Source organism: Nilaparvata lugens, chromosome X (assembly GCF_014356525.2).
Source record: "Nilaparvata lugens isolate BPH chromosome X, ASM1435652v1, whole genome shotgun sequence".
NCBI lineage: Eukaryota > Metazoa > Arthropoda > Insecta > Hemiptera > Delphacidae > Nilaparvata > Nilaparvata lugens.
The window spans coordinates 23,254,530-23,280,114 of record NC_052518.1 but is presented as its reverse complement, the minus strand read 5'-3'; the positions used below and the strand labels follow the sequence as shown (position 1 = coordinate 23,280,114).

At 33.4% G+C, this 25,585-nt stretch overlaps 1 protein-coding gene across 2 annotated transcripts in view; it reads left to right on the top strand.

Annotated features, from left to right (window-relative positions):
• Nucleotides 1-24,352, top strand: part of LOC111051557 (transmembrane protein 68) — a 32,880-nt gene extending 8,528 nt beyond the window's left edge. For both annotated transcript variants that reach the window (XM_039443029.1, XM_039443028.1), the window contains exons 4-7: nucleotides 1,400-1,567; nucleotides 3,960-4,153; nucleotides 13,172-13,375; nucleotides 20,291-24,352. In XM_039443029.1, the coding sequence (XP_039298963.1) occupies nucleotides 1,400-1,567; nucleotides 3,960-4,153; nucleotides 13,172-13,375; nucleotides 20,291-20,404 (680 nt within the window). In that variant the 3' untranslated portion in view covers nucleotides 20,405-24,352. The remainder of the gene's footprint in view (nucleotides 1-1,399; nucleotides 1,568-3,959; nucleotides 4,154-13,171; nucleotides 13,376-20,290) is intronic.
• Nucleotides 24,353-25,585: the final 1,233 nt, after the last annotated feature.

Sequence of the window (25,585 nt, the reverse complement as noted above, 5' to 3'; positions counted from 1 at the left end):
CTGAAGAATCATAACCTCTTTTGGACTAATATCCAGTCAAAATTCGGAATGGAATAGTATGAAGGCTATAAGCCTGATTTTTCATCTCCAATCAGTTTATGATTATGTGTTTTATTATCTAATTATTTAATAAATAAAATGTACACTTATTTTTTAAGACTTCATTTTCAGATATTGAACTCTCATATATCACATTTTATTGTTATGCTTTGTTCTGTTTTCTTTATTATCTCTTAGGTTAAGTGGTAGAGTGGACATTACTGTCTAAACTTCGCCACTTCAGCAAATGGAAAGTCATTCTATTTTATTTCTTTTTTGTAATTGATGGTTAGGTCTAGTAGTCTAGAACGTAACAGCCTAGTCGTTGGTTTTAATCCCGACGGTACGCATGGACGCATGGACATCTCATCCACGCACAAGCAAAAAGCTTATGATGGTCAATAAATTAATGCATAAAAATGAACAAAGAATGAACAGTTTTCCAAAACGTTTTATATTGATATTTTTAATTTGAAAAAATGTTTTTTCATCACTTTTTAATCACTGTTTAAATCACTGAGATTTTTATAATTGAAAAATTTGTACGAAAATATAATTGATGTGTTTTCTTATTTCATAATAGGCCTATAACCTGCATATACCTGATTGACTAGAAAAATACGTTGGCAAAAATTTAAAACTACAAAAAACTCAGCTTAATTAATTGGCATCCTATTATAGGTATCAATATTTTGACGTTATAAACTCACTATTACTATACTACCTGCCTGTACTTTGACTTAGCTGAAAAAACAAATTCTCTTCATATTACAATAATTTATTGATGATCTCCAATAAATTGCCAATATACATTGAACAATTCATTATAATTATTAGCAATTGAAAATATATATTTTATTTGAGTCTCTGAAAAGAACGTTTTTAAACTCTTCAATTGGAATAGAATTGATTACAACGGGTGATTCACCAGAAATTCATTGAAGTTTTCTGATAACACATTAGGAATTAGGCCCATGGTAGTTTCAAATTGAAGGCAGTGGTAGATTAATACATACATTCAATACAATCTGATTCTGATTTTTGGAATATCATTCGCAACCAGGAACAATAATTCATTATTCTAAATTAACGTTTGTTCAAAAATACACTATTTTCAATTTTTATTCAAACTGCCATTGAAAATTATCTCTTGGTTTCTGCATTCTCCAAGAATTGCTTATGGATCATTCTTTCAAAAATTATCCATCTCAAAAAAAAGCTTTTTCCCTATGAGGCCGCTGTAATGTCAAACTTTTTCTTGTGACTTCTATCAGTTAATTAATAGGACTTTAAATGAACCTACTATAGTTTATAATAGGTTATCCTTTTATAGGTTTATTTTGCAACTTTTTTGTTACAGGTTATGACGTTGAAGGCTTGGAAAACGTTCCAACTGACACTCCAGCCCTGCTAGTGTATTATCATGGTGCAATACCGATTGATCTTTATTACGTGATATCAAGAATATATTTGATCAAAAATAGATTAGTACACACTGTTGCTGACAGATTCCTATTTAGAATACCTGGTAAGTTCACAGTTCTTCATCAATTCTGAATTTTTTAATTCGATTCACTTGAGCTTACATTGACTATACAATAGTAATATTTATAACAGGTGTTTTCTTTAGAGGTATAGAACTTTAAATTGCAATAAAACAACAATGGACAACAACAATAAAACATCAATTATTCTATTGACATTTTTTTTTTCATCGAAAGATAATCTTGTGGCGTTACATTTTGAATATGATTTCTGGCATAAGACCTGCACTATGTATTATAATTCACAAAACAAACTACCGTACCGAATGTAGTGCAATCTATAGACGTCCAATTTCCTATTACTTTTTCCAACATTTATAGCGGTATATCGGCAATAACACGGCAAATGTTGTCTTCCAAATGGTCAAGCGTTTATTACTTATCCGCATAGACAAATGACTTACATAGCCCCAAAGAGAGTGGTCTAGCGGTGTTAAATCACATGATCTTGGAGGCCAATTCACATGTCCAAAACATGAAATAAGGTGGTCACCAAACGTGTCTTTCAATAAATCGATTGTGGCACGAGCTGTGTGACATGTTGCGCCGTCTTGTTGGAGCCACAGCTCCTGCACTTCATCATTATTGTACAATTCAGGAATGAAAAAGTTAGGATGGACTCATTCGGGTCTCCCTTAATGCTTACAATAGCAATAGCTTTTTCTGTACGCGACGCACAGCGTCTCTGGGGATGAGAGTTATCAATAAAAGTAAACGTAGTTCAAAAACGTTCCATGGTTAATCGAATTAACTGCTCTGATGGACGATTTTGTCGACGATGAAATGGATGTGAGGCGCGATACTTATTCCGATAAATATTCCGCATGGAACCATTATTTTCGACATGAAATTCCACTATTTGCAAGCATTGTCCAGGGGTGAGTTTATTCATGATGAATTGCCAAACAAAACTGAGAATAAATGACTTAACAACTGTTAAATCGGTCACCATCTTGAACCGTGTAATATTGATAATATTGAGAGGGTATTATTGTAGTTTTTTGCGTGTCTTCTTTTCAGGTGATTGAATTGAGGGGAACTTTGATTCTTATTTTGAGTTTTTAGTGTGGGATTTGACCATGTCTTTATTGAATTTGCCAACTAACTGCTTAGTTGTCAAAATAAAAGCAATTTTCGTCCATTTTTAAAATACGGTTAATTTCATGTCGAAAAAGCAACTATATTATTTGGGAATTGCACGAGCATTGACCTTTTTGAAGCTTTGGCTTTTCCACTGGAAGTTAGGCTCAACGCTCGTGGAGGGGGAATAATTTTCAGTGAAAAGGCGACAGTTCGAATTGAGACGTGAACGGGAAAACGTGTAACGGTGTGCGAGCCTCGGTCCTCTGAATAGGTCTGTTTCCCATTCAGAGCGACAAAGTGAAAAGGTTTTCGTTATCAGTAATTTTGATCCATTTTAAATAAGAAACTGAATTTAATAGAACTAGTAGAAGTGAAATTAGAATATTAATTGTGTGGGTGAACCTGAGTAAAATGTGAGTTATTTTATATAATAAAATATATATATACACCGTACTGTATACTGAGTTTTGAATGATGAGTCGAAGTTCAATTGGTTAAAATGGTGAGTTCCGAACTTTTGTTGTTTTTTTATTCAGCTCGAAAACACAATCTTCGTTTACAACAGTAATACCAATTTAAAATTCTATACCTCTAAAAAAGCACCCGTTGTTATATGTTTTAATACTAATTGAGAACTAAATTGTTCATTTTATATTAGTAGGCTAATTATTACAAATCACCCAATTTCTTTAAATTTGTCTAAATGCTTTTTAATGCATAAATTTAATCAGGAATGCATAATATGATTTATTTCATAATGGAAAATTCCATAATAGAGTTAATATACGTTGAAATACAATTTTATTCATTATTTTTCATCATTATCTTATTCTATCCTTTCTTTCATTTCATTTTTTTCTGTATTGTTCATTTATAAGCTCTCAATATCTTGTCTACTTACTGTAATGTGTGAATGTGTGAAACTTTGTTGCAAAAAAGATTTCCGACTTGCAAGAATCAATAAGTCTAGTTTATGATTTCTAAACAAACAAATGAATAGATAAATTGATAGATTATGTTTGTGTTTTTCGCCTTGAAACATTTTTTTGAAAATCTGTTTCACTTTTTAATAAAACCAGATAGAAAAAGAACAATAGACAGATAGAAATAATATAAAATTATTTTCCTTGCAACCATTATCAAAAAAATACTATTATTTTTGCTTCAAGTAACAACTAATATCAAAATACAAACAATAACAAAAATTCAACTCTATTCTTTCCTTGCTAGTAGCCTTGCATTTTATGTTTATCGACACTAGCAAATAGAGAAATAATGAGGATTATTTTCCAGGTTTTGGTATAATATCAGAAGTAATGAAAGTTATACCGGGAACTGTTCAAACCTGTTCGACGGTTTTAAAAGAAAATAATCTGTTAGCCATATCACCCGGAGGTGTTTACGAGGCCCAGTTTGGCGATTCTTATTATTCGTTGATGTGGAAAAAGCGCTTGGGTTTCGCCAAGGTAGCATTAGATGCAAAAGTGGTAAGATTTCACATTTTTAAATCTAAGTAGGTCATTTTATAGGCCTTTCTTTTGGTTGTATTTAAGAAGGATATTTCAGATTTTATAACATTCATTGGTTATTCCATCATATATCATAAGCAGTTCAATTTTTAAAGTTCTTTGCATTGAAATTGATATACGTGTGATCAGTCATACTCAAGTGATCTGTCTTCCATCAATATTAAATATCATCAAATTTTGATGAAGTGGTGAAGTTTTTTTTTATTTTGGATGATATGCACTTGAGTTTTTTTCTTGTGCGTGTGTAATAGAATCTGTAAACTCTAAGGTTCAACTTTAAGAAATTTATATTGATTTTAAATTCGTAATCAATAATTTTGATGTAAAGTGGACTGTATTGAATAGAAAAGAAACAAGTGATATCTCTACAGAAACAAGTACATGCAATGAATATATAAAAGAACAACTCACCGAAAATCTGCAGAGTATCTAATGTAATATTTATATTATTGAGCTTACAACTTCCAGGTAAGGTATTCAGGTGTCCCCGAGGTAGGAGATGAATCAAGGATGGTGAAAAGGCAAGCTTAATTGTCATCTACTGTTGGTAAATTCGGCTTCCATCATATAACGTTGCACATATATTTCTGACGAGATATTTACAATGTCTTTAAAGACTATAGATCGGTGAACTTTCCAATCGAAAAATAATAGTTTAAAACTTTCAACTAAAGGGAGTTTGGCAAACACTCTTCCAAACGTAGGTTTATGGTGTACGATTTAACATTAACGAAAAAATAATAATTTGAAGAACGATTTTCTTCTGGGAATGATCGACGAATAATAATTATCAATCCCGACTCGAGGCAAGCTATTCCAAAGCGAGACTGAACTGAAAGAAAAAACCTACAGGCTAGTGAGCGCGACGCACTCAAGTGAAAGAAATACGAACTGAACGAGGAGCGCGCGTCAAATTCAAAAACGAAAAATGAAAACTAGAGCTGGCTCCAACATCCCCCCCCGGCTGAAAAGCTATTTTCAGACAAGGCTAGAGAACAAAGAAACGAAAAAAAACAATGAATAAACGACGAAAGAAATAAAAATAAAACAAAACGAGAATAAAACAAAAAATGCAAAAGGAAAATTATTGAGTAGGCAACGGATACAACTTTGTAGCCGGCCTTTTGAAGCGACCATTGGCGCACCGCACCATAGCCACCCGAACGACACCGTCAGTACCGGGAAATACTTCCTCAATCACCCCCAGAGGCCATTTCAACGGTGCGACATTTGGTTGATCCACTAGGACGATTGTACCAACCGTGAGAGGGGTGGAATCCTTACACCATTTCACACGGGTTTGTAATTCATGTAAGTATTCTTTGCGCCAACGACTCCAGAAAGACTGAACCATTTGATTGACTAATTCAAACCGATCCAATCGATTCATTGGACGATCTTCCACATTTAACATAGGAAGGTACTTAAGAGGTGTCAAAGTGAGAAAATGAGCCGGTGTGAGGGCGAGGGGTTCACTCGGATCCGCGCTCATTTGACATAACGGGCGTGAGTTAAGTACAGCCTCAATTTGAACTAAGACAGTGTTCAATTCTTCGTAAGTCAACAACTGGTTACCAATAACTCGAAACAGGTGTGACTTTACTGATTTTATATTCGCCTCCCAAAGACCGCCGAAGTGAGGTGAACCTGGCGGGATGAAATTCCACTCAATGCTATGATCAGCAAGTTCATTCTGGAGCAGGTTTTGATATTCCTTGGAGTTCAGCATCCGTGACAATTTTATTAGCTCATCATAGGCGCCGACGAAGTTGGTACCATTATCGGAATACATGACCTTACAAGGACCTCGTCGAGCAAGGAAACGGCGAAAAGCTGATAAGAACATTTGGGTCGATAAGTCCGAAACTAATTCAATGTGAACGGCTTTAGTTGCCATACAGACAAAAAGACAAATGTACGATTTAAATATGAAAGGATTCCGACGCCTGGCCATGGTGATTCGAATGGGTCCGCCATAATCAACTCCACATTGGACGAATGGTTTAGACGACAGAGTTCTACAGGCTGGCAGATTGCCCATTTTCGGCGGTGTAAGAGTGGGACGATAGTGAAAACACTTGTTACATTTTCGTACATGACTCCTTATAAGGACACGGGCTGATAAAATCCAATATTTTTGTCTCAAAATAGACGCCAATAAATGAGGTCCAGCGTGACAGTGCTTTTCATGAAAATAATCAATCAAAAGCGTGACCAATGGATCATTTTTCGGTAATATAATCGGATGACAGCTGTCATAATTCAACTCAGAATTTTGTAAACGTCCACCCACACGAATAATATCATGATCAAGAAAGGGTGACAGTTGTTGAAGATGAGAAGTACATTCTTTCCCAGCTTTCAATTCCAGTAATTCTTTCGAAAAATGAATTTTTTGTACGACTTTACACAAGTGTTTTTCCGCCAAATCGAAATCTAATTCATGAGGTTAGGCAATAGACGAAGTACTTTCAATATTAACACCATGATACGCAATAGACGTTGGTAGTTGGAACAACGAGCAATTAAAAGATGAATCGAATTAATAGATGAATTTTCCGACTGTACTACAGTGACAATTGAGTGAGCCTTGACCTCAGGTAGACACTCTATAGGTTCCAGATCGACCTTGACGGGCCAATCACTCTCTTCTAACATTAGCCAAGAGGGGCCAGACCACCACAAATCATGATTAATTATTTCAGAAGGGGATAAACCTCTCGAAATGGGATCAGCTGGGTTTGAATTTCCTGCCACGTGTAACCAGTCGTTGATAGGACAGTCTTGAATTTTCGTAACTCGATTAGCGACGAAAGATTGCCATCTGGATGGACAGCCTCTGATCCAATGTAAGACAACAGTAGAATCCGATAATGCAACAACGCGAGTCACGTGACAACGAAGGCTCAAACAGAGACAACAACCTGTATTAATTCAGCGAGCAAGAGCGCCGCGCATAATTCAAGCCTAGGTATGGATAAAGTCTTAGATGGCGCGACTTTTGATTTAGCGCACAACAATGTGATAGTTGCAGGTTGCATATCCATTTGAGATTTTATGTAGATCACACCACCATAACCTAAAGTCGATGCATCACAGAAACCAATGACAGTAATTTTCGAATCATTCATCACTCCTAAATGACGTGGTATGAAGAGATTGGACAATAAAGGGAACTCCTTCTGACATGTCTCCCATTGAAGCGCAATAGAGGGAGGTACTGAATCGTCCCAATCAAGACCAGCATTCCATAATTGTTTAATTAAACATTTAAGAAACAAAGTTAGGGGTGACAAGAGTCCCAAAGGATCGAAAATGCGTGCTACTACCGATAAAATGTGACGTTTGGTAGGAACAGACTGATTAGGATTCACTGAAAAACAAAACGAATCACTACCAGGTTGCCATTTCAAACCTAGGACAGCCAACAAATTTCCCATCTCGAAATCTTTAGACAAGGCCGATTTTTCATCTTCCGAGAAATCATTCATCAATTCAGGTGAATTGGAACTCCATTTAGTAAGTTCGAATCCGCCTCTCTCGAACAATTCTTTAGCCTGACTACAAAGACGATTTGCTTCACCTAAAGAAGACACACTTGTCACCAAATCATCCATAAACATGTCACTCGGAATACGAGCTTTCGCATCAGGGAAATTTTCACCTTCTTCTTGAATAAGTTGATGGACAGTTCTGAGAGCTAGAAACGGTGACTCACTCAGACCAAATACGACAGTTTTTAATTCAAAAATTTGTATGGGATCATTGGACGAAAATCTCCATAACAAATGCTGAAATTTGCGACACGATTCATCGACAAGAATCTGTCTATACATCTGCTTTATATCAGCAGTTACAGCGATAGAAAATAACCGAAAATTGACTAACAGAACGAAAATATCCGTTTGCAACTTGGGGCCGATATGAAGTATATCATTCAATGATACTCCAGTAGTAGTTTTCGCGCCTGCGTCAAAGACAATACGCAAAGGCGTTGATTGACTCTGAGTTTTGATTACAGCATGATGAGGTATAAAATAACCACTTTTATCACTCTGATTTTTTATCAATTCCATGTGTCCTTGTTTGAGATAATCCAAGAGGACATCGTGATACACTAAACGCATGTTTGGATCACGTGCCAGTCGTTTCTCCAAACTGATGAGTCGACGTTCTGACATAGCATAAGAATCACCAAGACAATCAGGGGATTTTGAAAACGATAATGAGACAACGAATCTACCCGAATTTTCACGACGAACGGACGATGCAAAATCCTTCTCGCATTCTAACTCATCAGCAGTGAGTTGTTTTCCTACATCTGGAACGCTTTCCACTTCCCAAAATTTTCGAACTAACTTATCCAACGGTGATGTTAGACAAGTCATCAAACACGTTGAATTTTCTGAAGATTGAGTTAAAATAGGGGCTCTACCCATCAAAATATAACCGAAAACACTTTCCAAGGCCATCAAATAATTCGAATCAATTTCCACACGACCATTTCGGAAAATATGGGGCACTAATTCAGCTCCTATAATAGCGTCAATTTCGCTGGGAATGTGATAACTTTCATCAGCAAGTCGAAGACCAAACAAATTTGATAATTTAGAATTATCAATTTTACTAGTGGGAAGCTGTTCCATGATTTTTTCGACAACTAATGGTTCAATGGAAAATTTAACACTAGAATCGAGTCGAGATTGAAGCGTTACAAAAGTACGACCAAAAACTGATTGCGAACTTCCGCCAAAACCATTCACAATTAATTGGAAAGGAGAAATCGATAGTTGCAATTTACGACAAAGTTTACGAGTAATGAAATGACTTTGACTAGCTGAATCAACTAAAACTCTTATTTTGTGCAATCTACCTCTCTTATCAGGTACCTCGACTTGAGCAGTTGATAGTAGAACACTATACGGTGCCGACTTCGAATCGATAGAACAACAGGTAATAGTATTATTTTCTACCTTTTTCGCATCCGAATTTGATGACGAATTTGAAGCATTTCCGAAATGTAAAAGCGAATTATGCTTCTGACTACATTCCTCGCAGTTGGAAGAAGTACAATCTTTACTACGATGGGCTGGCGAGAAACATTTCAAACAGCAACCCTTCTCCTTAACAAAACGAAAACGGTCCCAAGGTGATAACTGACGAAAAAGACGACAATTGATCAATTTATGATTTGTCATCGAACATTTCAGACATTCTGATATTTTTACCGGTGATTTGGTCACTTGCGAATTCGATTGAACAACCAACACTTTGGATTTTGGTATTGGTTTCACTACTGGCTTGCATTGTTTAGACGATTCGTCATGCGGTAACGATTTAATCTGCCTTTCGATGAATGAAACAAAATCAGTATATGTGGGGTCATCCTTAATATGAACTGAAGCTTCAAATGCCTTTCGAGAAACAGGATCTAAAATTTTCAACGCTTGGAACAGAAATATTGCATCAGATACATCTTCACCTCGTAGGCGTTTTAAAGCAGTAATTGAACCACAGAACTGATCGACTATAGAAACTAAACCTGCACGAGACTCAGATTTTAGACAATTGAATTCGAAAATTTGTTTCAAGTACACATTTGAGAGTGAGCGGGGGTCATTGAACCGCTTAATTAATGCATCCCAAATAATTTCATAATTATTAGCAATAGGTGGTAGATGACGTGAAATATTAGCCGCTTCTCCAGATAGTTTGGACACCAGATATTGGACCTTTTGTTGATTTGGAATCGATTTGTTGTCATGAATCATGCATTTAAACATTTCGTAGAATACCGCCCATTTTGATTGATCTCCGTCGAACACAGGAATTTCAATTTTCGGTAAAATATTAGACGAATCCTTATTGGAAGATACAGGTTGAGCCGGGGTAGAAACACTAGGTACAACCTGACTGCGTTTTTTCAATTCACTAGCAATTGCTTCCATATGTTCGAACATTTCCATATGTGAACTACTAAATTTGGGTACAAATTCCGGGTCTTTTTCCATTTCAAGCTCCTGTATTTCCATTTCAACAGCTTCATAATCCTGAACAGTTTTAAGAGTGGAACTATAGAGAATTAGAAATTGTTTAGCACTAGCTTCTTCTTTTAAAGCCTTTTTCGACAATTCGAAAGTACGTTGAATACGATAGTAATATTGCTCAAGTTTAGCTCGTTTGAGCTTTAACTTCTTTTCACTCATGATTGGATATTGGAAAGGTCTTAATGATTTTCATTTACTAATTTTCGAATAAAATTACGAATGCAACAATGAACGATTTTCATTGATGATTCAAGCAAGCAAAATGATAATGTTAGTACAAATTGAACAGAGAAAGCTCAATAGACGAAGCAAGCTAAGCGATAACGTTATCAGCATTGCAAAGTAACGGTTCCGATCGGACAATAGAGATAAGAGTGAACCAACTTGATCGGCTCAATTCATAATGTACAAACAGGTTTGAACCCTAGCATGCACAAACGATTTACAATAAAATTGGATAAGTGCTTGCCAAATATTTGAATAAAAAATAGCCAATAAAATCTGGCCTGGTGGACCAATGTAAAACTCTAAGGTTCAACTTTAAGAAATTTATATTGATTTTAAATTCGTAATCAATAATTTTGATGTAAAGTGGACTGTATTGAATAGAAAAGAAACAAGTGATATCTCTACAGAAACAAGTACATGCAATGAATATATAAAAGAACAACTCACCGAAAATCTGCAGAGTATCTAATGTAATATTTATATTATTGAGCTTACAACTTCCAGGTAAGGTATTCAGGTGTCCCCGAGGTAGGAGATGAATCAAGGATGGTGAAAAGGCAAGCTTAATTGTCATCTACTGTTGGTAAATTCGGCTTCCATCATATAACGTTGCACATATATTTCTGACGAGATATTTACAATGTCTTTAAAGACTATAGATCGGTGAACTTTCCAATCGAAAAATAATAGTTTAAAACTTTCAACTAAAGGGAGTTTGGCAAACACTCTTCCAAACGTAGGTTTATGGTGTACGATTTAACATTAACGAAAAAATAATAATTTGAAGAACGATTTTCTTCTGGGAATGATCGACGAATAATAATTATCAATCCCGACTCGAGGCAAGCTATTCCAAAGCGAGACTGAACTGAAAGAAAAAACCTACAGGCTAGTGAGCGCGACGCACTCAAGTGAAAGAAATACGAACTGAACGAGGAGCGCGCGTCCAATTCAAAAACGAAAAATGAAAACTAGAGCTGGCTCCAACAGAATCAGTGCGTACGTGATTGATTAGATGATTAAACGTCCATTCATACCGGCGGGATTCGAACCCACGACCAGACATAGCAAAGTTGTAAACTAGACCATTACAGTTTGCTCAATAATGTCCACTCAATCACGTCGTGAACAAAACAATGTTTATAACAACAAAATAATCAGACATTTTCATACCTATAAATGGAGAGACATAAAATAATTCAAAAAACATTATGAAAGAATTGAAAAGTGATCTTAGAGTTGAAACATGTTGTGTTCTTAAGAGACAAATAGCTATAAATGAAAGAATACTATACAATAGCTTGTACAAACCTTTGATTGCAGCATTGATCTTATGGAGTACAGTCCTGCCAGGTTTCACAGAATTTAGAGAGCCTGTGAACTAGTAGTGTGAAAGAAAGAGCGAAATAGTATATTTCGCACCTAGAGCAGAAAATGAGATTTTTCCAGCTCGAAATCGGTTTTCAAGTCCGAGGCCGTAGGCCGAGGACTAGAAAAGATTGAGAGCTGGAAAAACATTTTTGCCCGTGGTGCGAACGATATTTTTCGCCACACTACAGGTATTGCTGACAAAATAAATAAAGAATACAAAATAAAGAATACTCGTTAAGCTATCGTACCTATCTCTTGATTTTAGTGGTAGAAGATTTGCAGTCAGGATTTCAGATTCTTTTAAAATTTCACTTGGAATACCACAGTCATCTTCAAGCATTTTTGAAAATTCGGAATGCACTAATCAACAATAAATAATTGAATAAAACTGGTTGCGAAGCGAATTAGTTTGATTCGAAACTGGAGCTGAAATCATGGCGTCTTCAGCTGATGATGAAAGTGGACACTCGCCCGATCTAGCGGATGACTTATTAACTACTTCCATGAGCGGCTGGAAAGAGACAACTTTCTGGCCTAGACCGGAAAAGAAACCCTTTTCTGACGTCGTCTGCAAACAAGGTCTTTCAGATCTACGTAGGGACTGGAAAACAGCTGCTTTCTGTGCAGTGTGGCGAAAAAGATATTGTTATATTGAAATACCATTGGCCATGAAGCCCCATGCTCCTGCAAACTAACGTTTGCACAGACTATAGTTGATTGATGAAAAATAGCACTAGAGAATAACGTGCATGAAAATAATTCAACTCAATTACAATAATTTATGATTTGTTAATAGAAATAGTTAGAAACATGATATTAGAGGAATGTTACATTCTAAATAAGATACAGTATCAAAAATATTTCTAACATTGAACGACTCAAGACTACGGGAGAACAGTACCAACAAATTGGGGAGTCCAATCTTACTAGGCGCCAGATCTGCGAAATCCCTACAAAACAATCTGAATATGGGTGGATGATAGTTACCGTTCAAAGGTCACAACTAGAACTTGACAACAATGCTCCCCATTATATCAATGCCAACTGTTGACATGAATTGCACTATAGCTTTATTTCGAACTACAGAACCCTCTGGCACACTAGGCTACTTAGTAGCTGGTAGGCGGCTAATTTTCTGATCGAATTAATTTTTTTAGTCCAATCTTTATTTTGTGAAAATTACTTCGAAATTTAACAAATATGTAAGATACAGAATAAACTGACTGAAAGAACTGGCTGTCATTAGTTTCATCTAGTCTCTTGTGATATTTAATGATTATTAGTGAATGAGTTGTTCTATGGTGTTCTCAATGTTATTTTTGCTTTTTAGCCTATTATACCAATCTTCACAGAGAATGTACGGGAAGCATTTCGATCGATTGGGATTGGGAAGCGGTTTTGGCTGAAACTTTACTTATGGATCCGCTTCCCTTTTGTACCGATCTATGGCGGGTTTCCTGTTAAACTGACCACTCACATCGGCTTGCCTATTCCATATGACGCTAGCCTTTCTCCTGAGGAGCTGCAACTGAAGGTAAGCTTCATTTAGCTAAGTATAACTAGCTATATAACTATTACTATGTATTACTATATTACAGGAACATACAGTACTTCATACAGGGTGGGTGAAAAGTCCGAGAACGGCTTAATATCTCATACACAAAGGTAATTTGACGGTGGGTGTGATTGGGGATCCTACTTATATTGAAAATACTACTTTATTATGTCTTCAAAAATCTGGTCCGCCATCTTGGATCCACCATATTGAATGCAACTTTGTTTTTTTTAATAGGAAGGTGGTCATGCGATACATGATTTCGATACGGAATTTCAAGAAAAAATGAATAGTGAAAACCGCATATCGATATCTCAAACAGTTTCGAAGATATCCACATTATTAATCAATAGGCTACTATTAAAAGCAGAAAGGGAAGAAAAAAGTATAAGAACGGCTTAGTATCTCATGGAAAAATGTGATTTCAAGGTGGGTGTGATTAGGGATCTTACTAAAATTAAAAATACTACCTTAATTTGACTTTAAAAATCTGGTTTGCCATTTTGAATGCAACATTACTTTTTTAAATAGGAAGGTGGTGGTCATGCGATACATTATTTCGATAAGGAATTTCAAGACAAAATGAATGACGAGAATTGCACATCGAAATCTCAAACCGTTTCGAAGATATTCACATTATTATATTAATCAATACTACTTATCTATTTCATTTCTGATTTGCATGGTAATGATTTATAATGTGAATATCTTCGAAACGGTTTGAGATGTCGATATGCGGTTTTCGCCATTCATTTTTTCTTGAAATTCCGTATCGAAATCATGTATAGTATGACCACCTTACTATTTAAAAAAAAAAACAAAGTTGCATTCAATAAGACCCAAGAAGAGGAAAGCAAGTGAATCCCCGACAATATCATCCCCACCAAAAAAAACTGATGGCAAATCTACAAACAAGGTAGGAGACAATCATTCTTCAATTCGAGGTGTCAACAAGAACCCGAAGCCCCCTCCAATCATATTGAGTAATGTTGATAACTACGATGAAATCAAGGAGATTTTGCAAAAAGCCAACTTGAAATATAGAGCTACAACAATAAACAACAAACAACTATAATTAAATGTTGAAATCGTTCAAGATTACAGAGAACTCACCAAACTAATGAATACTAAGAAGTTGGATTGGCATTGGCACACGTATGAAAACGAAGACCTATCAGAGTCATGGTCTATAGTAAGAGATCTACATCCTTCTTGTGATCCAGAACAAATAAACAATAATCTCAGAAATCAGGGGCTCAAAATCATTTATGTAGATAATAAGATAAAAAAGAATGAAATAGACGGTAAAAATAATGTAATCTGACTTCCTCTATTCATGCTTACGTTTGAGAATTCAGAAGACGTTAAAAAATATACGACATACATTACATATGCTACATGTGAGTAAAAATTGAAGCCCTCCGAACCAATCATATTATACCTCAGTGCAAAAGATTTCAGCGATACGGACATACTCAAAGGTATTGTCAACATGAAGACATATGTATCAAATGTGCTGGTAAACATTCAACTATAGAGTGCACCAAGGCTAGGACTACTTTGCCCAAGTGCTACAATTGTGGTGCAGCTCACCCTGCAAACTATCGGGGTTATCTAGTTGCCAAAGAACTACAAAGAAGAATGGATAACCTGAATAAGAATAAAATTCAATTCGCAAACTAAAGTGAACACAAGTGAACTCAGTTGAGCTCTAGATGCCGAGCGGAACAGATGACTAATCTTACTGATAAGCTGTCTCAGCCTCATTTGTGATTGTCGTCTGGTTTTATATTGTTAAGCAATTGATTCTTTGAAAAATTTAACCTAAAATTATCAATAATACAGTAATTTATTAACTCAATATTGAGTTGTTTATTCACTCAATACATAGTTGTGATAAAGTTGTTTTAATGATCGCGTGTGAGAAGTGTGAAATTGATGTACAAAATATGGAAGAGTGTGTTGTGTGCTCGGAATGCAAAAGTTCCTACCACATCAAATGTACCAAACTACGCACTATGGAGAAGTTAAAAAGACTTGGGAATAAAACACATCTTGGCGCTGTGAATTATGTGGTGATTCGCAGGAGGACAATGCTTGTGACTTGAATAATCAGCCGGAAATTCCAAATTCGTTTCTCCAAGCTTTGAAATTAGTCAAAACAAAATTACTTGCACGATTTGACGCTCAAGATGTGATAATAACTGGAATTCATGAATCTATAACTTCCTTGCATTCCAAATACGACTCCCTTAAATCAGAAGTTGATGTGATAACCTCCAAGCAGAAAGAAATTGACTCTGAAAATCGAAAAATCAACGACAGAGCTGCGAAACTGGAGAAAATCATCTGGGACTTAAATACAGATATCCAAGAGCTCTAACAATACTCGAGAAAAAAACATCTAGATTTCAGGCATCCCAATCACCGAAAACGAGGATATCCACGCTATTCAAAATTAAACTTGCTAATTCACTTGATATTATCTATAATATCCTCGTAAATCGGAAATATCGAACGCGCATCGTATTCCTTCCAAGAACACTCCTCTAAACATTTCATTATTTACTAGAGACTTATGGCTAACTGCTTTTAAAAACTATAAAAAAACAAGCGGGGAAGGTTCCGACTTCGAAAGACGTGAACAAGAATTTGAAGCTGAGCCCAATATTCGTGAACGAACATTTATCGCCTCATAACAAGTTCTTGCTCTCTGAAGCTCGCAAGCTGAAAAAATCTCAGAGGATTGCGTATGCGTAGGTGAAAAACGGTCGTGTGCTTATCAAAATCACCGAAAATGCTAAAACAATATGGGTAAGGGATGATAGTTGTTATATAAATTTGAACTGAAATATGTACATTTTACCAGTATGGTTACTCGTTACTGACTTTATTTGATTAGTGCTTTTAGTATGATTATAGCTTTTATTTTTGTTTATTGGCTATCTTGAAGTCTTGATTTGCCTCCTCTTTAGTTTTCACTGTGTATTTGTAAAAAGCATTTGCATCTTATTTGCTCTTATTTTTAGGAACTTCTATTTTTCTGTTTAATACTTTGAATTCTCTGCTTATTTTTTTCTCACCATTTCTATTTGAAGCTCTAGAAGTTTATATATATATATTTTTTTCTTTCAAAAGAGGTTGGTAAATCTTTTCTTTTTTGCATGACTTACAAGAGAGCAACACATCTAGTGGTTTTTTCGAACAGTGAGATAGCATGATATTTAATAACATGCAAGATATTTTAATAACATGATATCAAATATATAACAACTTTTTTTCTCTATTGTTTCATTTGATATTAATATTGCAAATCCGTACAGTTTTGTATTGATAAATTTTTATTCCATTACGTATTCAAACCTACCAAATGTCATGATTTACCGTAAATAAAATTCTACTATTGCATCATAAAAATAGCCAGCTTCAATCAAAAATTTATTTTAAATATGTTTGTATTGTACCGGGCTGAGATGGCCCAGTAGGACTTAATTTTTTTCTCACATTAAAATAACTGGTAGATATGATTTCAGATGAATTAGATAATTATAATCACATTGAGCATTATGATACTTTACAGATTGATGTTTTTTTTTTTTTGACTTACAGGAAATAACGAGTTGTAATATAGGAAATGAAACTATTAATATTTCACATATGAATATAAAGAGCATGAGGAAAAATTTTGAAGAGCTTCCTGTTATTTTCATTGATCACAAATTAAATATCAAATAATATTGTTGACCGAAACTTGGATCGCAGATGAGCGAGATTGTAATTATAAATTGGATGGCTATTATAGGATTGATAAAATAACTAGATACTCTAGAAGCGATGGTCTTTGCATGTTTGTAGATAACTCTATTAATAGTAATGAGATAAATGCCTCTATAGATGAAGCAAATTCAATTATCATTAATTGTATTATTGAAGGTAGAAAACTTATTATTGTAGGACTCTATAGATCCCCATCGTTGAAAATAAATGATTTTATCAATAATCTGGATTCATGTTTAGATAACTTAGACAATGATTATTGTAAAATTATAATCGGTGACATAAACATTGATCTTAGCAATGATAGATTGATAGATGAATATTTCTATACACTTCAACTTGAAGGATATAAATATTTTATCAATAAGCCCACTAGAATTCAAAATAATTGCAGCAGTTGTTTGGATCATATATTTTTTAACGACTCTCTGAAATCGGATACGGAATTTAAAGTACTATTTGGAAAACTGCAATAACTGACCATTTTTGCACATCACTTCATATCTCTCATAATAATTTCAGGAATAAGGATGAGGTCGAACGAAATATAAAAAGAATTGACTTTATTGGTTCAAACTCTGATTTAGAAAACGAGAATTGGAATCATATATTTGAGGAAAATAATAATATTGAAAAGACTAGAATTATTTTCAATAAAGTTCAACGAACTAGTAGAAAATAGAACATCAATATTGAAGTTATCTCATAAAAATTGACCACTAAAGAAATGGATCACACAAAGTATTTTACGTTCAATGAGAGACAGAGATAAGATGTACAAACAACTCATTAAACAGCCGTTCAATGTAGAATTAAAAGAAAAATACATAAAATACACAAATGCTCTAATTAATATAATAAAAAAAGAAAAAATAAGATATTTCAATGTCAAACTAGAGAAAAATAATTATAATACAAGGAAAACATGGGAATGTATAATAAGCTACTAGACAAGAAAAAGGTACATAAAGAACCATTAATTGAAGCCGATAAACTAAATTATCATTTTGCACAGGTTGGTGCGACCTATGCAAAAAATATAATAGAAAATAATAGTCAAAACCCCGAAATCAGTAATATTAGACCTAACATACTGGCAAACAATCCTCCCATTAATAGCTTTTTCATTCAACTAACAAATGAACAGGAAATCACAGCAACAATTTACAAATTAAAAAGCAGTTCATCTCTCGGCCATGCTGATTATCATCTATATGTCTGAAAAAAGTAGCACTCAACATCGCTAAACCTTTAACCAATTTAATAAATAGATGCTTCTCGGAAAGCTATTTCCCAAAAGAATTTAAGTTAGCAGTGTTAAAGGCATAACATAAAGGTGGAGATCCAAATGATCCCAATAATTATCGTCCAATAAGTCTTCTTCCACTCCTTTCCAAAATTATAGAGAAATTAATACAAGCCAGGCTCACAATTTTTTAGACAAAAATAGTTTTATAAACAAAAGACAATATGGTTTCCAATGAAATAAATCCACAATAGATGCAATTGTAGAAGTAACAAAAATGGTTGATGATTCTTTTAATAATAATAAAAAAAAGTCTTGTAGTATTCCTAGACCTGGTTTCTGGTTAAAGCATTTGACACGTGCCCCTTGAGCTTATGCTGGAAAAGCTAATGGCATGTGGTATTAGAGGTGATGCTCTGAAATTGTTTGCCAGCTACCTTGTTGATAGAAGGCAAATTCTTTCTGTAAATGGTAAAACAAATATACAAATACTTGGAAATTTTGGCTTACCTCAAGGAACTGTATTATCTCCTCTTCTATTTCTCATCTATGTTAACGACCTGCTCAACCTAAATATCCCAAACTGTAACATTATTTCATTCGCTGACGACACAGCCTTGCTGTTCCATGATAGAAATTGGGATGACGTTTTTAAATCAGCCAACATGGGACAAAATTTAATTTATACTTGGTTAAAGAGCCATATTTTAACTTTAAATTACAAAAAACCAAGTTTATCACCTTCTCTCCCAATGAGAATGGTCAACCAAACTCAAATCTATAACTGAAATTGCACAGTACTGAAAGTCATGAAAATTTCAACTGCAAATGTCCAGAAATAGAAAAAGTAAAATCAACAAAATACCTTGGTGTTATGTTGGACGATCATTTAAAATGGACTGCACATATACTATATCTCAGTAATAAATTGAAGTACCTGATTCACACTTTTTATAGAATAAGCCAGTTAGCAAACCGTGCCATTATTAGAAATATCTATTTAGCATATGCACATGTTCTTTTCACCTACTGTTTGGAGGTATGGGGTGGTGCATATGATACTCATTTGATGAAAGTTATCACTCTACAGAAATTTTTGATCCGAGCAGCTTTGGGTAAACCTCGGATTTATCCCAGTAGAGCCATTTTCATGAAATGAACGTCCTAACGATCAGACAACAATATATTAAAAACTTGATCCTATCTATTAATAAAGCCAAACACTCACCACAACGCCGTGCACTCAGCTACAATACTCGACCACTAACTACAAATCAATTTATAATACGATTTTCCAGACTCTCAGTAAGCAGAAGGCAATTTGATCAAAACTGCAATATTCACATAAATAAAATTCCTAGAAATTTGTTAACACATAGAATAAATAAAAACTTTATCACTCTAATCGATGAGTGGGTGAAATCTAACATTTTTTTCAAAATATCGTTTTAATTTTGTGATTAAGTAATGTACACAAAAATGTTTAGCAATTTAAATGAAATTGTTTATAGAAAATTGATAAATAAAGATGGAATCCGTAAATTTTTTACTTTCTCATCTGTGGTCTAGGGTTTTGAAAATAAAGATGAAAGCTCCATATTAAATGTTGCAAAATGTGAGAACATCATTATTTATTTTTCTGAATATATTACTGTATTGTTATTATTATTTTATTTTTTTAAATCTCAACTCATTTCTAGCGAACAGACTAATTGTCTATGCTAGCAATGCCATTAATATATATATATATATTATATATATATATATAATATATATATATATATATATTATATATATATATATATATATATATATATAGCAACGATGTTTGCATGAAGCATAATTGAAACAGATATTATATATTTCATTAGGTGGCAGCGGCGATGCAGGACTTGATTGCAACACATCAAAGGATACCAGGATCGATCCTTAAAGGACTCATGCAAAGGTGTTTCACTTATCCAAAACCTTACAAGGCGAAATGATGATGGAAAGTTGTTTAAATCTTCACCGATCAACTACAGTGACTATAGAGAACAGTAAGGTCATCAGTCGCTATTTTTGGGGAAATCGACTTCGATAATACTAAGGTTTACATGAGATCAGAGGCTTATTATTTAGATTTCAATTTTATTATTTTCACTTCAAAAAGATAAAACAATAAAAAATTCATATTTGGTCTCGGTGCTATTTTATAAACTATTGTAAATTTTGAAAATGGTGGCCGGTGACCTCACTGTCATCATAGAGAAAATATAGCATGAGATGATAGATAAAATAACCTATTCTATCTTTTCTCTATACTGTCATATAATCACTGATCTTGGCGCTACTTTCGTAACAACCTTACAGCATTGAGGTGAGCCTTTATGTGATAATGCAGTAAATACTATCTGTATAATTTGATTATGAAGTAATTTAATCTGCATAATCACAGTCGCCAATAGTAATTTAGAAGGTTAGCTACTCGAAAGTTCACAGTCTACAACGTACGATTGTAGGAGTGTAATCACCAAACTTGTTTGAACATGTAGGGAATTCCAATTCGGGCTGAAATCCATTGTATGTGCAATCAAATTAAAAGTCACTTTACTTTTTTATCTGTCAGATCTCTAATATTCCTGTTGTTGAAACAAGGAAAATTTTCATTTGTGGAGAAATTATCACAATCGTAAGTAGTTAAATATCATACGACCTCATACCATGTAATGACAGAAAGTTTACGTATTATTTTTTGTTTTATTTGTTGACTGTATGTTTTAACATGCTGACTTGTCCCAGTCTTCTTTTACAGTTTTTGGGATGTTATTTCATTAGTTATGTATGCACTTTGTTAATCACTAAAAAATAGATATGACATGGAAATCAAAATTAATAATAATTGTTTTGCATAATTTAAAATGTAAAAATCTGAAGATTTATGTACATCACTACTTGATAATGATGAACATCATTTTTGCAAGTAATGTGGCCATTTTTTCATAGATTGTTTATCAATTGTGCATTTTTATTTTAAGGTTCATTTGTCAGTTTCATTCTTTCTTTCTTGGAACTTTTCAAACGCACAAAGCATTGCACCCAATACTAGAAACATCCTAATTCAATTTCGAGTATCTACAACTATAATGAATTTCAAAATAAGCAAAAACAAATAAAAATTTGATGAACGTCTCAACTCAGCTAGACATAGAACAGTAAAATAAATCAGCGATTTTAACAATCTATAATCTATATTGACATATTTCAAACCTTGAAAGTTCAATAACAAAATTATTTGATTAATCTTGACACTCACTCACTTCTCAAAATATCAACGACGTCGACGTTCCACAGCTGGAATGTCTACCTTCAAAGTATACCTTCATACCTTCAAATTTGTTCGTAGGATCACCGTTTTTTGCTACCCATTTAAATTCTTTGACTCCAAGTAACAAAGAATTTTGAACTCCAGTATTAAATTCTCAGTGGTCAAGTGGATAGAGTGCTTGCGTAGCAGCTCAGAGATCCTGGGCTCAAACCCTCTCATTACCAAAAGTTTTTTAACCAGATCACTCCCGTGTTATCGGATGGGCACGTTAATTGTCGGTACCGGCTGAAGTATGACAGTCTTAAGGTCCATTGACGGCTTAAATTATATATTCAAGTGGTTGGACCTTCCCACAAGGGACTCCCCACCAACAAAAGCCATACGAATTTACTTTAATTTTCATGCTTTGAAATGATCAATTATCTCGCTTAAGCGCTTAAAGCATTCAGTTCACATATTACCTCTGTATCAAAACACACTTCATAAAAATTATATTTTCTAATGTCAACAATACAGGATCTCATGCAATTTTTTTTTCCATAATTTGAAACCTACCAATTATCATGTACTCAGTACCAACTGCAAAAGCAATAGTAGGTTTCGTGGCAACAACGATTTTTTCATTTAGTATATATTTTTAATATATCTTACCATTGTAATCGAACAAGATATTGTTAGAATTAAGATTTGTTTTAAAATAATTGAGTACAAAATTTCCCTGTTGTTGACTGTAGATTTGAATGCCTAACAGTGAGGCATTTGATAAGACTGCGTTTTCCTATATGTTGTGCAAATTATTTATTTATTTCGTAAGGTTATGCTCAAAACAAACATTATGTTAAAACATTCTTTTCAAAATAATATATTATATACATTCCCTAAGTAATAATCACAGGTCGTATTAGTATTGTTTATTTTAACTTTATTGTGATACATTACAAACTTAAGTGTTATTGATCCTTAAATTACCGGCAGTATTTAAATACGTACTTTACAGTTGATTAATTATGATAATTTAAGATTTGTGTCATCAAGGAATAAAAAAACTTCAATTCGAATCATCTTAGGTACGGTTTCTAGGACACTTATTAATTCCAATATACCATTAAACACATTTATGTAATACAGATTCAATGGTTCAATAGATTTAATAAGTGTCGCTAGTGTATGCAATCTATGTCTCTGCAGTATTTCTTACTCTCGAAATAAAAATGTATAATTCTACTATAGTGACAGTTGCTATTGAGTTTTAATTTGTCTGTAGTGGTCTAGCAGATGAGTCGTGGTATAGACCTTTGATAAACTAATTTTGACACAGTAGTCATCCCACATTTCATTTCTCACTCACAATAGTATAAAAAATATATTGAATTTATACTTTTACAGTAGGTTATATTAAAGTAATTTTATATTCTAACCACCTCTTTATTGCTAGAAATACCTTTCTCGTTGAGAGTCAACAATGAGAAATAATGGTTTTATTTTTTCAGTTTATCTGTGGCCAGTTTATATTTAATTTGAATAAATTTATTCATTTGTCACAAGGGTCATGCCTTATAGAAAAAGTTCATAAATATATGAATTACAACAAAATCTAGTACAAAACCAAAAACAGAATTACAGATTCATAACATTCCCATAATAAATCAAATCAATTAGTTTTATTATTTGTTCTTGAGCAAGTACCCATCAGGCAACACATATTATATAGCTTAGCCCAGGAATAAAACCATGCAGATTCATCAGTTTTAATTATTATGGCAAAGAATAGCATATCCTTTCCTACTTAGTGAGTCCACAGTGTATGAATAAAAATATTAACGATAAGTCGCAATGTACCATTCTCTAATATCTTGATATACTGCACAATTCAATAGAAAATGGTGTAATGATTCTTTTTTAGTGTTGCAAGATGGGCAGGCTTTATTAATGTCAAGAGAATAGATAATTTTACAGATCTTGAGAGATCGCACTCCCATTAAGAAAGATATTGCTTCAGGTTGATTGTATTTTTTTTTCATATTTTTCATATTAGCTGGTAAACGAAATCGAGTTTTTCCAAACCAATATAATTCGGATCCGAACTCAGCAATAATTTATTATACAAATATAATACATTTACAACAGCATTTTGTTAACATTATCAATAAACTCAGACGTTTTAATCAACTGTAACTATTCATAGTCACAAAATAATTGTAACTACTGCTGTGTATATGGGACATAGCCATAGAAATTCTCTCAAGTATATTTAAGTTGTATTTGTACACGTTTGGTAGAATTGTATGAACTGTATTCTAATACCAGAGTATAGTTTTAATACTCTAATTCTCTAAATTGCAAAATGCTATGACAATGACTGATTTATAAGCTTCAGAAAGCGGCTGTATGACTATTTAAGTGATATGAAGGAATAATAATATTTATGAAAATGGATATCATTCCAAAAAAGTGCTCGTCTAGGATATGGAACTCCAAAATAAATAAATATATATATATATAATATATAAATATATATTGTTAGACTTTTATTAATTGATATGGTATTGTACGTTTATATGTTTATACAACATGTATTATTGTTTTTATATGTGAATGTCTTTAAAATAAGAAAGTATTACCTACATTTTATATTTTATTTATAATTTTCATACGATTTATAGTATTAATAATTTTTTATCGGTTCTTTTCGGATATCATAATATTATATTATACAGAGTTGGTGAAAATTATGAAACAGTTAAATATTTCTTCTTCAAGGGAATTTTTTTGATGTCTGATTGTCGATACTATTCAAATAAAAAAACTACTTTTCTGTCGCTTTAAAATCTTGGTCCGCCATTTTGAATCCAACTTCAAGATGACGGACCAAAATTTTGAAACAACGGGAAAGTAGATCCTCTATCAGACCTATCGTCAAATTTACCTTGAAAAAGATCAAGGTGTTTCCATAATTTTCACCAACTCTATATACGATTCATTATCTTGTATGGAATGTTTTTATTCCATCGAATCACAAACTAGTAGCTGTGAAGAATATTACTCAATTTGTATTGTGCTAATTATCATCTAAAATAATTAATATTTATTATTTATTAAATATATTTGAAGATATTGTCAATAAATAGGCCATAATATTGTTGTAATGAATCCACAAAAAACATGGAGAAATCAAGAACTCATGTATCGTTAGTTTATCATTATTGTTGAAAATAAATATTTTTTTATTAAGTGATCTATTCAATGCTTCATAATCAATCTGCTATCACTTAAAATATATTGGCTTATCAAATTTTCTTGAAAAAATGAAAAATCATAATATACAGAGTGAGCATAAATTATTGATCACATTTCATAGGTGAATAAAAAACCCGAATAAGTGTACTCACATAGATATTGATTTATTGAAAAGCTAATTTCAAAGCCAATCTATAACACATGACAATTTCTATGTGAGCACGTTTTGGTGCACATAAAATATCTAGACGATATTCAATTTCACGCCATAAATTGTCGATCTGGAGTGATGTCCTGAATTACGGCTTAAATTCTTCATTTTAGTTCATCAATATTTCATAACTTCCTTGCATACAACTTTTTTTTTAGATTACGTCCTAAAGACTCCAGTCAGACTCCAGTCATGGAGTATAAGACAAGTCATGTTATTACATAATAATTCTAACACTAAGTAGTTCAACCTAGTTTAGGTTTGAAAGGAATTCTTGTACACTATAAAAAGCTCTATCAACTAAATATTTTTTCATTTGTTTTTTGAAAATCTTCAAATCATCATTACTTTTCAAGATTTGAGGTAGCTTGTTATAAAATTTCCTACCAATATAATCTGTTTTTTGTTCAA